The sequence below is a fragment of the Mytilus californianus genome, unplaced genomic scaffold (assembly GCF_021869535.1).
Source record: "Mytilus californianus isolate M0D057914Y unplaced genomic scaffold, xbMytCali1.0.p SCAF_13, whole genome shotgun sequence".
Classification (NCBI taxonomy): domain Eukaryota; kingdom Metazoa; phylum Mollusca; class Bivalvia; order Mytilida; family Mytilidae; genus Mytilus; species Mytilus californianus.
The window spans coordinates 8,186,881-8,205,380 of record NW_026262615.1 but is presented as its reverse complement, the minus strand read 5'-3'; the positions used below and the strand labels follow the sequence as shown (position 1 = coordinate 8,205,380).

Genomic DNA, 18,500 nt, shown 5'->3' with positions numbered 1-18,500 from the left:
AATACTTTTTACACATTTTGTTCCATTCTTCAAATTTGCAATAATAAAAGCACACAATAATTTGCAAAATCGTGATTACATATAGGAAAAGGGCACCTAGGCATCTCATTCTAAATACTACACATGGAGCAGGATCTGCTTTAACTCTTCCAGAGCACCTGAGATCATCTGTATTTTGTGGGTTCAAGTTGCTCAGTTTTCATTTTTCTAATTTGAATATTAGTTTAAACTTTTCATCAAATAGTCTGAAAACAGAGATATGTATCTGCTGAAAATGATTTATTTAGGTGCAGGGGTCACCTCACTTCAAAATCTCCCTGGAAGCATATAACAGTGAAAAGTCATGTCATGAGAGGCCACTAGAGAGACATCAAGGATACCTCTGGGAGAAGTGAACGATTCTAAAACCACTCCGTTTAAGTCCTTCACATCTAATAAATCATTAAAGTAGACCTTTTACATCTTTGATATTTTTTTATGTCTCAAATACTACAGTACATACATGTATATGGCTAATGTGCTTGCTTTGCATCTATGAATGTTGTATTGTATTGCAGCAGCAGCATTGTCTCATGTACATCTACCCCATGTCATCAATATAAAATGATTATGGTGTTTCACTTTGTATATATAAAAATATAAAAATGTTTAGAAAAAAAAAGTTTATTAAAAGATAAATAAATACAAATGCATAAAAATAATGTTAAAATGAAACATATGTAAATAATATCTTAAATAATTATAAGTAAATAAGCTTCAATCAAATAAACAAAATTTAATACAACTTAAATACTTTGAAAGTTAAAAAAAAAAAAAACACATCAGAATAAAGTTTAAAATTTAAGAAGCATAATTATTGTTAAAAAGTCCAAATGTTTCCTGCTCTTCTTTATTCCTTATTTTCTATTGTTACATGTATCTGTAAATATATAATTTATGCATATGATATTAAATGAAAATAATTTCACAACTTCTCTAGAGTTGTCATATGAAATTATAATTTACATTTTAATTGTCTACTGATTCTTATGTGGTCCAAGTTTTAAATTAAATTGAATGTTTCTAATTTCACTAATGTAAAACTAATCAGATGTGAAATAATTGCCAATGAGACAACTATCCCCAAAAAATCAAATCGAGTGGATATAAGCAATTTTATGCTACACTAAAGCCTTCAATCATGAGAAAATCCCATAATGTATACCGGTATACTTAAGTTTGTTTTTAGATATTTGTTATTATTTTTTTTGAAATTGAAATTATTCTTATTTTAATCTTAAATAATCAAAAGTATGTATATAAGCTTCAATAAAAAAAAACAAAAAAAATTAGACTTTTGATGTAAATAAATAATTTATTTTAATGACTTTATATGATATGTCTGATAAGAAAAGGTCATAATCATATACAGCAACATATGTTCAAAGAAATTTTTCTATTTATTTATTCATTTACTTCAGTATCTTAACATGTTTAAAAGTTAAATTCATCACTATAATAACATATCAATCTGTTTAATAGATATTAATATATATTTTATGATATTAAATGTAAGCAGAGACATATATACACATGTATATATGTGTATATATGTCTCTGATGTAAGTAAACGTCATAATTACAAACAAAATATCAGTATGAGAGCAAAAATATAAAGTAAATGCACAAGTAAGTCTGCATTCAGGTTGAGAATTCAAACTCTCCTTGTGTAAGTTATCTGAACTAGGATTGCTGTAATCAAAGGTCTGTGGCTATCTATGACGGATGGACGGACAGACAGACGGATGGACAACGGTATACCATAATACATTTGTACCTCTCATAAATGGGCGTATAAAAAGGAGGGTTCTTTTTTCCAAATTGTCTTTGCCTAATGAATATTCTATTAAGAATTTCTTTTAAATATTTAGGAAATTTCCTTTTATCATTAAATGACATTTTATCAAAATAAATGTGAAAATTACTAAGAATATTCATTTCTAATGAAAATTAATCTTCAAAATGACAACAGATTATGGGTCTATTCTAAATTTAAAAAAAATGGAAAATTAATAAAAAAAAAAATCATAACTTCATATTACATTCCTTTAACTGTATCTGAACATGATTAATGAAAAAAAAACACTGACTAGATTGTCAAAATCTTCTGAAGAATATTTGTATTTATATTTCAAGTAAAGACAGAAAATGGCGAAATGTTGACTTTCTTATCAGATAACCTATGTGTAACATCTGTGGTCAGTTTATTCATGTCAATATAATACTTCCATGGTTTATTGAGAAGAGTGATATATAAATTACAAGGACTTCAAACTGTGAAGCTAATCAGTTGTGAAATTTGAGATTCCCTCAAATCTGAGGGCATTCTTCGGGCTGTACTATAAAGTATATGAGCAATCAGGCATCCACCACCAATAAAACCTGGCCACAACACATACCTTGCCAATACTGTGGAGTTAAAAATCAACAATCAATCACATATAATTTGTGTGTTTTTTTAGCATGGAAGGAGGGGCAGAACTGATACTTTCGCCTGATTAATATTTCATATACCTGAAATCTGTTCAAAATATTTTTCATGACCATATATGCATTATTTAACAAAAAAATGGTACACATAAACAAGGGTCTGGATGGGGTGTCCTCCATTTCTATATTATTAAATCTTTAAGGTCATTTGTGTCTATTCTTTATACTTTTTGCCCATCATTCTCTTTTCTCAATAAATTAGCACAACATTATTCTCTATTCCTTATATTTTTTAGTCAATTTTTCTCTATACTTTTAGCCATAGTACTCTATTCTGTTGTTATTTTTTTTTGTCACACACTCATTGAACTAACCTTTTTACTATTCGAGAGAATCAAACAAATGATCACAAATGCTTTACACAACCGTAATAATTAAACTAAAATATAAATGCTATCATTGACAGGCTAAAATTAAAGTTTTATTTAAAATTGAAGTCTCCATGCTCACGCTGGGAAAGGGGCGTTTATTTACATGTGGTCTGTGGAAATTTCAGCATCGAAAAAGGGGCAAATATATAGCCATAATTTGGCATAAACCGATCTGATCAATAAAATTTTGTTATGGATATTGTTCATATCTTTCTACTAACCATTAAAAGAATTTTACTAGGATTTTGTGAGCACAGAAACCTACTATTCATGTGGATCTGTTGAAAAATGGCGTCGATTTATGTGCTTCCCTTTCGCAGCCTCAGTTGCAATTTGACACGGAGTGATGGGTAATTATGCAAATATTTAGGGACTCCCATCATCATAGATACTATTTTTGGTCATTTTATATTTAAATAGCCATTAGGATGCAAATGTGTCAGTTATTTTCAGAAGGGGAAAACACCCGCCATATTTTTATCTTCCAAAACAACAACGTCACTTGCCATTTTCAGATGTCTGTTTCTTGTAAAATAAAATCTCCTAAGAAGAAAAAATAGCATGGTCACCTGTTAAACTTACCTATATAACTAATTGATGATGAAATGATGCAAGTTTAATTGTCTTTAATAATAAATTTCTTGAAAAATCAAACGTACACGATGTAAACAAATTACCGAGATGGTGCGATACTGTCGCCGTCTATGTAAAAATCGCGATTGTCGCCCTTGAATTCTTGTCCGTTACGTCATATGGAAGGAGGCGCAGAACTGACGTGTGGCTTTCCCACTGTAGGTTAGAACCTGTGTCGCTCACCTATATCTATTGTGCATCTTCAACAATGGACACTCTCAAACATTGTGGACTATAATAGAATTGATGACAAAAATCTCTTTTCTGTTGATCTTGTATTGAAGGTTTTGGATTCTCCTCCTTTGATATGAATACACTTATAGTGTGTGATAATATTTTGTGAGGGAATTAGATGTTTGCTAGACCACACTTTATTTCAACGTACTTTATGACAATATCACTAAACCAATCAGAATGAAATATTTTTGCAGTGTTTTAAAAAATGATTTTACTTTGTATCCATGTATCCATGTATTATTTGTGAAACATTAAATGTTTTAAAAGGGTGAATTTTCTGTATAAAGTCAATAATTATGTACACTTTTGAAGCCCAAACCTTCTATTGCCTTAAATACACAAATGAAAGATCCGAAAACTATACCAATAAAGAACGACATGGTTTTGAAATTATAGCAGAACTTTTTGTTGACATATTTTTATTCTTTATTAGAATAAACTGTTAACACAGAGATATGTCTTGATTTTTTGTGATTTTGAAAATACAAATGTTGAAATTAAAATAGCAATACTTTAACATGTAAGTTATGGAAGTATTCAAAGTCAATGAAACATGACTGAAGGTACATGCCTAAACAATCTCCATGGAAATGAGATGTGCCAATGCTAATACAACTGCATACCAAATACCATTGACTTATCATTAGTCGTTCCCTTTAAACAAACCTAAACACAAACATTAACTTGTAAACTATGTAAAAGTTTTATAGTCAATGAACCATGATGAGGGGGTGGGGCTATATAATTTCCATTTGCATACCAAATATCACTGACTTAAAATTAGTGGTTCATCTTAAACTGATCTAATCACAAACTAATACATGTAAACTAAGCAAAAGTTTCAAAGTCAATAGACCATGACTGAGGGGCAGGGCAAAATATTCTCTATGGAAATGAGATGTGCTAATGCTTATACAACTGCATACCAATTAATATTGGCCTACCACTTATGGTTTCCCTCAAACTGACCTAATCACAAACTAATACATGTAAACTAAGCAAAAGTTTCAAAGTCAATAGACCATGACTGAGGGGGAGGGGCCAAATAATCTCAATGGAAATGAGATATGCCAATGCTTAAAGTTATACAACTGCATACCAAATACCACTGACCTACCACTAGTGGTTCCCCATAAACTGACCTAACCACAAACTATTACATGTAAACTAAGCAAAAGTTTCAAAGTCAATAGACCATGACTGAGGGGCAGGGCCAAATAATCTCCATGGAAATGAGATGTGCCAATTCTAATACAACTGCATACTTAACATCATTGACCTACCACTAGTGGTTCACCATGAACTAGACCTAATCACAAACTAATACATTGTTGACGCAGCCGCTGACACCGGAAACAGCATACCTATGTCTTGCTTTTTGACTCTTGTCAAGGTGAGAAAAAAATGAACTTAAAATATGTCATTTTCTCCCTACCCAGTTTACCCCTATTACTTATTATGATGTGGACTGGTCATTGTTAATAAAATTGAGAATGGAAATGGGGAATGTATCAAAGAGACAACAACCCGACCAAAGAGCAGAAAACAGCCAATGGCCACCAATGGGTCTCCAACACAGCAAGAAAATCCCACACCCGGAGCCGGGCTTCAGCTGGCCCCTAAACAAAAATGTGTACTAGTTCAATGAAAATGGACATCACACTAAACTCCAAAACATATAAATAAACTAAAATTAAAAAACATACAAGACTAACAAAGGCCAGAGGCTCCTGACTTGGGACAGGTGCAAAAATGTGGCAGGGTTAAACATGTTTTGTGAGATCTCAACCCTCCCCCTATACCTCTAGCCAATGTAGATTAAAGAAACACACAGCAATACATACAGTAAAACTCAGTTTAAAAGAAGTCAGAGTCCGATGTCAGAATAGGTACCAAAAGAAACTAAGCAAAATGACAATGATACATAAATTAACAAAGGACTACTAGCAGTTACTGACATGCCAGCTCCAGACCTCAATTAAACTGATTGAAAGATTATGTCTTCATCATATGCAAATCAAGCACAATCCCTCCCGTTAGGGGTTTAGTATCATACCATAAAATATATGAGTAAAACATAACCCGTATCATGCCAACAACTGGTTTTAGAATAAATGTGTTTTAATTTCCGATGCAAAGACCCTGTGAGTGAATCAATATTAATACCAAAATATGCCATCTTTAATGACCTGACAACAGTGTTGTAACTATATCCCTTCTGAATAAGTCTGTTTAAAGGTTGGTTAATGAATTTTACGTAATTTGATTGGACTAAGTTATTATTAGTTTAACTTCAAACTGTTTATTTTTTTCATACATGTATATTGATTAAATCAGAACGTGCATGAATGTGTACATTAACTTAAACGACCTTCAAACTGGACACTTAAGACGAGTTCATATTATTTTTTATCAACGAGACTAAAGGTATGAAAGGTAAGAATTGCCACTTTCAATATTTTCACATAATTTTCTACATATAGAGTAGATTAATTATTTTTTAATAGCCAGTATTCCCAAGAAATTAAGAGAAAATTTACAAATCAGATATTTTATTCCATTAAACAAGTCATATTTCGAAGAGAAATGCTGAAATACATTTTACGCACAGCTACCCCGACAAAGTTATTGTTTATCTTAATAAAAACATTTTTCAGTCTCATTATAATGTTATAATTACAATTAATCCCAAACAAAATTAATCAGTCAATAAAGACAAAATATGTCCGATCTGCCTATTTTTGGACATCAAAATTCATTACAATCGTTATTTAAGGTCAATTTTGTGTACCTCACAAAATCTTGTTAGGCACTAAAGGTCATTTAATGCATGCAATATGTGACTTACCATTCAAGGGGAGGCAACCACAATATAATATTTTATTCCTGATTTGAGTTATCTCCAGTTGTTTGCAGTAATTGTACAGTGTAAACATGCAGACAATGTAATTTCCCATAAGAACTCCTTTAATGTCGAAAACTTTACCACATTAAAAACCAAGTTGTATTGGTATCTTCTTCTATATTGAAATGAAAAGTTCTTGTACACAGCTTTCTTTGAAAAGATCAAAATAAAGGTTTATGAGGCATTTCTTAACACTTACCACTGATGCTAAAGTTTTGTACTACCATTGAGTTACTATATGAGACTTCCTAAAAATCTATTTTGATCAATGTCAGAAGTTTTCATACTAGCAAAAATTGTGTCTTAAATATTGTGATGGTGTAAATTTGGAGTATCATATTAAATTGATTTCTCATACTTATTATCAAATAACTCGTCCTGAACATGCATGAAATATTTGCCACTGGACTTATGCAAACAACATTCAATCTATATCATTAAAGTTCACATTGTCTACTTATTTAGTACACATAGTAATTACTTCTTTTTAAATCTATTTAGGTTCAATTGCTTAAGGATGTTCCCTACTCTATTTCAAAATAACAAGCTTTTTAAAAGACTGTTATAAATTATTAGTATATAAATAAACTAAAAAAGCAGAAAAAAATGAAGGGTCCGTGAGCTTGTTTTCGAGATATAAGCCATTGAAAATTTGGCGGGAAATAATTCTCTCTAGATTTTTCATGCATTTAACATTGGTACCTTTTTTTCTTTCAAAAGAATTTTATAATATTTTCAAAGATGACATTTTAAACTATATGTAATCAAATTATGGAAAGAAAAGTAGGGGTTAATAGGCAAGTTTTTTTAATGGCACTACATGGATAAAACCAGAGGATTCGGAACATCTGACAAAAATTCAAAAACCCAGAGTAGCTAACATCCTTAATTCTGTTCTCATTAAAGGCTGTTTTCCATCATTATTATTCTTTGTGTTACATTGTTGTTTGATATTTTTAAACCAATCTAGGCCATGATTATTCTGACCTCTGATGGCCTTTTAAGACTTGCTGGGGCAGTGGAACATCAGAGCACAGTCTATATAGAAAACATGGAAATTGCACACCAAGATTTTGAAGTGTAAGTTTCCATCTCAAAATCTTAATAGCTCCATTTTCATGTAGATAAATCGTACATTATACATTTTACTCCACTGATACGTAGCATTTATTCATGTACTAAACTCTTGAAGCACAAACATAAATTTTATTCCCTTCGACCCCCATTTTTTTCTTCATCCTTTTACTTTGACTGTTTTATCTAATTCTGGATGCATAGGATTTTTGTTACTTATTTATGCATCTAATGGGCATGACATGAATATATTAGCAAGATTTGTCACTCAATCCAATCTATAGTATGTAAACTATTATACCCACTACATTGGAGCCAGGTATAATAAAGTTACTTCTATTTTGATAATAGTAACTCAAACTTATTATATAAGATATGATGGGCATTTGTCATTATCTTACCTCCTATACATTTCTAGGAATATGATTGGTTAAAAGCGACCGTGTGGAGACCGTGTATACTTCATATGGGGTAAGTAGGCGTGGTTTGATTCAATACACGGATAGTAGTGGTGTTACTTCCCTTTATAAAAACAACATGGCATTAATTTAAAATATGAAACATTTCGCCTGTACAACAGATGACAAAATTGATGATGAATGATTCTAATAAATGCAGAAAACACATTAAAAGCTAACAAGTTGTTATTGTTAACATTTGTTTTAGTATAGACCAATGGAAGTAGATTATTAAATATCGAAGACTTGATCACTTTGATAGGCCACTAGTCTAAAAACATCATGTGAAGATAGTCGGTAAGATTAATGCGTTACACAGTGTGTTAGCGACCTAATACAAACTATATGGGGTCAGTAATTTCCATATGGGGTTCGAGCTTGTATCGTCTTAGGTCACTACCACACTGTGTAACTAATAATATTCCATCTTTAACAATAGACAAATGTCTTTACAATATGGTTATCTTGAAATTAGTCTAACAAAGTTATGTACAAAATTCATGTTGCCATGGTAACCTAACAAAACAACTCTTCTGATGTACCAGATACCATGGAAACAACTAAAACTTTTCAAAGTTTCTCAACATACCTGAGTAATTTATGGCCCCTTCATCTGTTTTTTCTTCATTCCTTTCTTCCTTTTCTTCGTCACCATTCTTACTGCCACCTTGTATTGACTGGCTAGTTGTGGAAGAACTTCTGCTGGAGGGTAGTGACAGACATTCTAGGATCGGAGCAGAGCAAACAAGTCTGGTCTTCATGTTATCATCTGAAATAGAGGAACTTAATGGTCACATGGTTCACACATAGTTTGAAAAACTTGCCGTATTTTTACTGCTCTGGACGTTAAGCAACCAAAAATCAATCAATCATGTTTTTACCTGAAATGCAAGAAATATTAACGGGAAAATGTATGTAATGGAGTTTCCATACTGTTCATTCCATCTCACAAATAAGATTTCATGAAACATTAACAAACTCAAGCACTGTTTCACATTTTAAAAATTGTCTCTCCTGAACATTTAATTAGAGCATAAACATGATACTGAATACAGAAAGCAGACGGTTTTTTTTCAAGAATATACTTAACAGACTCAAGCACACTGAAAATTGAAAGCAGATTTTCCAGGAATTTAAAACATTAATGAATTATAACAACAAACAACTTTAAAATTGCTCTCATATTTTCTTGTTTTTTCATTAAAGTATTTTTCTTCTTCAAACTAATATCTTCAATGTCACTAAGAGTATATACAAGGGGAGATAAATCAAAATACTAATTCTATTTACATTTTTGCAAAGAATTGGGAATGGGATCAATTTAATTTTTCTAAATCTATTTAGTGATATTTCATGTCACTTTTGGCTGCTTAATAGATCCATGTAGGAAGTTTTTAACAATATGCAATAAATGATTGAAATTTGTCCTGTACAACATGAAAGTTGCCACTAAAATGGAGCAAGTACTACTTGTTCTTCAAAGGCTCACACAATAAAACATCCTCTATCATAACCTTTATATTCCATTTTTTGCATAAGTTACATTTCCAAGGAGCATAACTCACATTTGAATTCCAATTCCTTTATACAAGGTGATAGGGCGTGCCGCTGGAATAGGTCACATTTTCCAGCTTGAAAATATGTAAATGGGTGGGGGAAATGATCAGAAATATATGAGAAGGTCAGTTCTAAAAGTTCCTGTGATTACTTGTTAAATGAAAGCCCTGTAATTTTTTCACAGCCAAAAGTCTCGTTGTAAGTAAACATTACAAAAAGAATCTGAGCAAAGGTGATATTTTCTTGATTATATGATTCTCTTTTGAAACTTTGGTATTCCACTTTTCCAAAAAATTACATGAAACCCAACCAATATGGGAAAAGGTTACATATTTACCTACACAATATATGAAAAGGTATACATTTTTAAAATCTAAATTAGAAGAAAAGGGTGGGGTAACAGCACCCCAGCAGCACCCCTTTCAATTAAGTATTGAAGTGGTCCCCCCAAGGATTTGGCAGCCCAGGCCATCAACCCCTTATGTAGCTTCATATATCATAAATGCATAGACTTTTTACTAGTATCACTCCAAACATTGGCTTGCAAGGTGGCCAGCCCCCTCTTTTTCAAAATCCTGGATCTGCACCTGTATCCCACATCATTCCTCTCATTTATATGGTTTAACACCACTTAAATTCAGGTCCAGTCAGAAAGTACATACCAGATAATAGTACATATTTAACACAAAATAGTTCTTACGCATGAGCGTAACTTTCAAAATATGTAGAATATTTTGGTAATTTTGGTATCAAATGAAAGCTGAATGACTGGTGATAATTTTAAAACACTTTTTGACTTATAATTTTAAATAATAAAAAATATTGCATAAAATTTAAAAAGGGGGGTACATTTTAACTGTTTGTTAGATCTGAAATACCCGTTTTGGTACATCTGAAGTTCCGGGAACCCCAGTTCTCTTTTACATGCCATTAAAGATATGTTGATTTTTTCAGTACAATACACCATAAGATGTTGCTTTGACATGAAATGATTGTCACTTTATTTGAAATTAAGACAAAAGAGCTGTGCCTGCTTGAAAGTTAAGGAATTTAACATACAAGCAATGGGGTCATGAATTAGTGGCGTACTTCCATACCATAAAGAGTTTATCAAAATCAGTCAAAAACTAAAAGGGCAACTGCAGGTACAAGCCAAAAGGGGAATCACACACATTAATATATTCCATCTTTAATTGTCATACCTTGGTTTAGATATTGATGATATGAAACACTAGTTCTATCAATCCTTGTCATTTCTCTTAATTTCAACTGAGAGAACTATAAATCCATCCATTGACTTTTTCATACAAAATCAAATATGCCACAAAATTTATATTGATAAAACTCCATAATAAACTCTATTGGTCTTACTGCCAGGATGCCATTAGTTAGTTAACTTAAGTAAACTCTATTGATCTTACTGTCAGGATGCCATTAGTTAGTTAACTTAAGTAAACTCTATTGGTCTTACTGCCAGGATGCCATTAGTTAGTTAACTTAAGTAAACTCTATTGGTCTTACTGCCAGGATGCCATTAGTTAGTTAACTTTAGTAAACTCTATTGGTCTTACTGCCAGGATGCCATTAGTTAGTTAACTTAAGTAAACTCTATTGGTCTTACTGCCAGGATGCCATTAGTTAGTTAACTTAAGTAAACTCTATTGGTCTTACTGCCAGGATGCCATTAGTTAGTTAACTTAAGTAAACTCTATTGGTCTTACTGCCAGGATGCCATTAGTTAGTTAACTTAAGTAAACTCTATTGGTCTTACTGCCAGGATGCCATTAGTTAGTTAATTTAAGTAAACTCTATTGGTCTTACTGCCAGGATGCCATTAGTTAGTTAACTTAAGTAAACTCTATTGGTCTTACTGCCAGGATGCCATTAGTTAGTTAACTTAAGTAAACTCTATTGGTCTTACTGCCAGGATGCCATAAGTTAGTTAACTTAAGTACCTTCATATAGCAAGACACACTTACAAACCACAAAATACATTCACTTTTTTAATTTTATAAAACTACAAAAAAAAACAGCTACATGCAGTTTTTCCATGACACAATAGTGTAGGGTGCCTTCTGTTTAAATTTAACCACACTTCGTCCATACCAACATTTGTTCAAATTTCCTTTTGTACAGTGGTAACCATATGCATGGTGCCCGCAATTCTCCAAAAGTGAAACAACCTAGAAACAGGTCTATCTCAGTGTGCATTATTTCAACATAAAAATTCCTTCATAGTAAAACTAACCCTGTATATATAATATATATATAAGTCTAAATTGAAAACATATATATACAGAGATGTGGTATGATTCCTAATGAGAAAATAATCCAACAGAGTACAAATTAAATCACTTGTGGTTTTAGCAATTATAGGTTACTGCACTGAGCATTCAATAAATAAGCAAAACCCGTACTGAATTCAATAAGTATAATGTCTGTCAATTTCATGCTCATTTAATGTTTCCGTTCATGGATAAAATAACTGAGATAAAAAAATCCATTTTTGAACATGACGTCTATATGTAGTTGTATTGGCAGTGAGTGTCTTACTTTATTTAGATATAATCAACTTGGGTCTCACTGATTTAAACATTCCATTTCACAACAAACACAATTACAAATCTTTCATTTTATTTATATTAATTCTGATTTAGTCTGAATTTATCATATTATCTGTGATAATTGTTTCCATATTTTTGCGTTGTTTAATTTCCGGAATTTTATATTTCAAAATATACAAATATTCCACAAGAATTAGCAAATTAAAATCATTTTATACCACATGTATAACATGAACCAAAATATGTAAATCAATAATTTAAATTGCATTTATTTTACACCTTTTGATAAAGATATGTAAAGTATTTAAACTTTCTGTAACATAGATGTCTCCCCTTAAACAGAACTAACCCACCCTAATCTCCTTATTGTCCAAATAAATCCCCATATTCACCTTTAATCCCTCCCATTTCTGGTCTGCCTTTTATAAATAAACATTAATGGCTATAAATGTACAAATAACATTTTATTTTCTGAATGTGGACAAGGGAACAGCAAATACCTCTTTTGTACAAGGGAACAGCAAATACCTCATTTGTAGACTTGTGTCTTAAACCTGATTGTAAAATTCATCTAACTATTATCACTATCATTAGGCACCGAAACATGTAGATCAATAAATTTTCTGCAGCAGTCCCTAAAGTGTTGTTATAAGACTTTCTAAATTTTTTGTGCTTTATCATAACGACCCTCAGTATACTAGAGGTATCCACTTCAGGGACTCTACCGTACTACAGATTCACTAGGCGTTGTTTCATTTTCGTTTGTAAAATATTATCAAAAAAGTACAAAACAATTTAACATGGTCCCTAGAATAATTTCTCTGACCATTAATCATGCCTACTGTAACAGTGAATCCCTTTTGTTTAACCCCTTAGTCCACAGACATCATTGACAACTCAATTAATTCCTCTGACCAATAATACCCCCATTGTAACAGTGACTCCCTTTTGTTAAACCCCTTTAAGTCCACAGACATCATTGACAACTCATTCCTCTGACCAATAATATCCCCACTGTAACAGTGACTCCCTTTTGTTAAACCCTTTAGTTCACAGACATCACTGAAAACTCAAATACTGTCAATTCAGAAATTATTGCAAGATTTTATTAATGCGAATAATGCGACTCAATGAGTATCTCAATAATAAGAATTCGCATTCTGATATCTGATACATATAAATGTATGCAGATTTTCCTGAAATCGCAATTATTAATCTCGCATTTTAGTCCATTCTTCAAAATTCGCAATAATAAATGCACACAATATTTTTTTAATTTACAGTAGTTTATCTGACCCTAATTTCTCCTCAATGTAACATGAATTCCCCTCATTGTTGACAAACAAAACATTACCTTATCCTTTTCCAATATAAACCTATAAATCATTTTGATCTTTGACATGCTTAATAAGGCAGGTAATTATGCAATTAAGTTCAAATTTCTGCTTCATAAAAATCAATTCCATCACCATTAATTTACGGCATTCTAAAACATAAAACCTTTCACAATTGGAAATGAAATAAATATTTCTTCATTTTTGTATAGAATGCCAATTTTAATGTAGGCATACCTCTTCATTTCTATTCAATAACTTATTTCCTATTGATACTTTAGTGAAACAAAAGAACATTTTTATCTGTCTGCAACTCAAAAAAAAAAAATTTGAGAAAAATACTTTGTTTGTTATGAAAATTTCAGTTTTTTCTTACAATCAATAGTAGTCGTCAATATAAGTCGTAAAAAATTTTGTGAAAGAGTCTTTGGAGAGCTCACATTGACTAACAATGGCTTCCTATGGTTACAAGAGCGCAATTATTTGTTGACATTTTACCAGCAAGTTTTTTACCCCAAGATGGTACTCAGAATAGAATCTTGTACGGCTTCTGATTAGATGATACAGGATTGGAATTAGTACTTTTAATTGAAAGCTTATCCAATTAGGTTTAAAAAATCCAAAAAATCAAATTCACATTTTACAAATTATAGAAAATATATTCCATTTCTGCACATCTTAGCCATTAAAAATCTGCCTTTTTCATTAAGCGAAAAAAAAAGACAATGTTTTTCAACTGCATTTTAAGTCATTTTTTGCAGCATGACCATGTATATATTTTTGGTTGTTATGCAACACTGGCATTCTAGTAATAGGAACTGCTACCCGTTTTTTTCTAGTTTGTGTAGTCTTCAAGAAATAAAATAAGGAACACCACTGGTACCCTAAGGAAAATGCATTACGAATAATTGCGCTCTTGTAACCTATAGGAAAATGCAAAACAGTAATTTATGGGGTCAAACGGACTTTTTATCAGTATGCACTCCAGCTATAATCTGTTTCCTATATGTATTGATTTCCATATCTGAAACTGGGGCTCGAATGTCGACACAGTATGAAGAGAAAAGAACATTTTTGTGATATCTACTGTTTTTATTGGGAAAAGCATGTATATATCTTGAATTTGGAGATACATTTTGGTTTTTCAACATAATGATCGTGACTCAGTTGCAATTCTAGCAAAACTCAAATTTGGTGAAAATTGGCAAAAAGAGCCCCTAAGCAAACACCAATGATTAAGTTGAATTGCAAAGTAGAAAAATTAAACTTGGCATTAGATATTGTAGTAAAAGAATAGTTTTTCATGCTAAAGTAGTAATATTTTCATATATTCGAAATTTGGAAAAACTATAGTCAGTTTCAAAAACGTATTTTTTCAAGAAATGATTTCATTTAAAGCCATTCTTCAAAATTCTATGTAGCTTTTCCATATCAAAATGGTTTTGTCGGGAATATGACCAGTGCTGGATCACCTTAAAAAAATTAGAGCAGTAAATAAACATTATCTTCTTTTCCTTTTGAACAGAAACATATTTGGTAAAAAAATCAGTTCAAGTTTTAACCCGGATCGACTTCCAATAATTAATTCTCAAAATTCAGAGAGTGATGAGATAATGTTCTGAAGCTGTGATATGAGCTAGATAGACGCTTGCGCTTCATATGACCCATGCCCTTAATCTAAGAAAATTTTTTGCATTGCCGTATAGGTTACAAGTGCGCAATTATTTGTTTACATTTTACCGGCAAGTTTTTTTACCCAAAGATGGTACTCGAAAAGGAAACCATATAAGGCCAAAATAAATTAATAGTGTGTTTCCTATTTCACCTCCAAAAAAATTAGGTAGGGTAGGTAGGTAAAACATTTTATTTTATAAAAACTTTTTTTTTTTTTTTTTTCGTATTGATGACATCAGAAAAACGTTCCAAATCAAATCGTTTGATGTGCGGGCTTCTATGGTATTTAGAATAGTAATTAAATCTACAGCTTTTTTAATTTTCTGTTTTTAGAGTTCTGCAGCATCAGAAATATGATAATAAACTTTAGTAAAAATTTTATGCATTTCATTGGTCGTAATAGGTAAAGTGTATGTTGTTGCTGAATAATTGTCTAAAACCAAAATGGCAGTGAAAAATCTGGCATGGTATGTTATTATGTTGGGCCTCATTGAACCTAACAATTTAAATGACAAACAGGGTATACATGTGAGAGCAGATTAGTACCCCTTGAAAACACTGTGAACCGATGCTAAGCAGCAGTTAATTATGATTTTTTGAGGGTTAATACTCTGCCCTTGCACCCTCATTATTTAATATACAGATGTGTTTTGATGTTTGACAGAATGTGATCTTGATTGAAGAGTGGGTGGTTCTGACAATGTTAAAATTCCAGGTTTTGAGAAGAGTGAAAATGTGAAATCTTTGTCTAATCTACTGGTCAAATAAATTGCAGATATAAATATGACATGATTTTTTTTCCTTTTCTTGTATAAATTGTTATGGGACCAGCCAGAGAAATATAAAAGAATAAAAGTAGACATGGTGCCGGGGCAGATTCATTTATAAATGAATATGAATCATACACCATGTCTGCCTACTGGGGAAAGCTTATTTTCCTCTTTCTCGTTCCACATTGTCTGTCCCCTTGCCGTCATTAACTAAAAGGCAATAACAGTCATTTATGTTGCGTCCTGAGCACAATACTGTACAACATTCGTAAGAGCATGTTTGACAACAAAATCGGGATTGATTTTAGCAGTAAATTGAACTCATTTTACTCTAAAACTGTTTGTCAATTTACAGTCTGTCCAACCTGAAACGATTCTGACTTTTGGTCCAAAGTAGCACAGGTACAAGACGAGATTTTGTTAATATATGTATATATACTGAATACACTATTCATTATATTTACAAATATTTAAAAAATCTCGTTTGTACCTGCTCAAAGAAGCAACTTCGTATTTTTTTCGTCTATAGGTCCATCATGATGTTCTTCAAAAAGATTCATCATATTGTAATTATCCGGAATCGATGTCATTATATTTTGCATCCATGTGATCCGATTTCGCATACTTTGACAGCTAATAGTAATACGCTACACGGTTGCCGAAAAGCTATGCTTTTTTATTTAAAATCTTGGTCCTTGAAACGCTTTACTTATCCACATTTGTCGTTATTATCAAACGCTTTGAAGATCTAAACGAATAATCGGATCCGGACAGACTTAAAATTCCAGATTTTGACTTTTTATTTATATTTTTGTCAATAAAATGTTTAGGATCTGCGTTGGAAACGGAGGTAGGGTCGGGAAACTGGAAACACACCATTTATTTATTTTGGCCTAATACTAACTTTAAAATATGTTATCGTCTGGTTAATGAAACCAGCTCTGAGTATTGGCCTCATCATGTTAATGAAGGCTCGTAAAATCAGTACTGGCCTCATAAAGTAAACAATCATCATATTAAACTAGCTCTAATACTAACATAATAAAAGAACAGAGTTCCAATGATACAAACCTATGATATAACGAGAGTTAAGTTGCAATTTTCAATATAATTAATGTATCCAAGGGACATAACTCTTTTAAAAATAATTGATCGGCACTGATTTTCAAACTCGTCCAAGACATTGCTGATATAAACCTATGACATAAGTTTCATAAAAATCTTTCAAGAATTGTACACGTGAGAGCGCTAATTTAACTAAATATCCAGGAAATATCTCATTGCAACTTAAGGAAGTGTAAACTGTTTTATTATTGTTAATGTTTTCAAGTCATCTAGATATTCAATATAAAACTATGAAAGGCCCTCTAGCAAACGTATAAAATATTAAGAATGTAAGACTAAATTAAGTTATCTCCCCTTTTAAAAAGTAGGAAATAAATTACAGTGATCGGGAAGGACGTGCGCCTAGCGGCAATTGCGCTTATCGACCAGAAATGGCGCATAGAGTGACAAATGTAAGCGCCCGCGTGGCGCATGATATTTTTCACTTCGTTTTGAAACGTTGCGATATCGTCAAATTGATTTCCGATCGTATTTCGTGCCGCCATGTGTGAGTACACAACTGTGTAGTGTTTACTCCAATGATAGGAGCACCTATATATTTTTGGGACGTCTCGGGTGTTTTCCTATGGTAATAATAGCAACATGCGGTATGACTGATTACCCAAAAAACGTAATTAACCATCATTCATGATATAATTTTTTATAAACAACTTTAAATTTGTGAAATTGGCTAGTACAGGCGAGAATTCTTCTCTAATTGTAATCTTTTAAGTAAGCTTGCTATTATTTCGATTGAAAAATCCAAAAGCCTTTTTATGAATAGCATAGTATTTGTCTCCATAAAAGGGGCTTAACTGTCCTTGTCAATTTTTTTGGTCTTTGGCTTGTTTTGACATTTTGTAAACATGCCTTCAGCGAATTGTTGTTGTACCGGTGTCTTATCAATTAACGTTGCTCTCTACTGTTATTCTTGTCATCGTGATGAAGTAATAATAATACAAGTGCAGAGGAAATGCCAGAAACATCCTCTAATACGGAACGTCTGGAATAAGTATGGTATCGACGAAGACCCAAATTTAATGTAAAAAAAAACATGAACATGAACAAGGGAACAGTACCAGTTTTAACATTGTAAATAAAGGTTATCGTAAATATTGCCCGGTTTGGAAGAAGTTATTGTATATTCATTGAAATTGAAATTACAAAATCACAGGAACAATATCCATGATATTAATTAGAATCATACTTGTAAGTACAGTGAAATATACACTTTTTTTTTTTTTTTATTGTAAATGAATGGCCCACTCATTTGACAACATGGCCCATTAA

General features: G+C 31.8%; 1 protein-coding gene across 50 annotated transcripts in view; it reads right to left on the bottom strand.

Annotated features, from left to right (window-relative positions):
- The window catches only part of LOC127723104 (uncharacterized), a 268,798-nt gene that overhangs the window by 210,684 nt on the left and 39,614 nt on the right, over positions 1-18,500 (bottom strand). For all 50 annotated transcript variants that reach the window (XM_052229577.1, XM_052229578.1, XM_052229579.1 and 47 more), the window contains exon 5: positions 8,797-8,976. In XM_052229577.1, the coding sequence (XP_052085537.1) occupies positions 8,797-8,976 (180 nt within the window). The remainder of the gene's footprint in view (positions 1-8,796; positions 8,977-18,500) is intronic.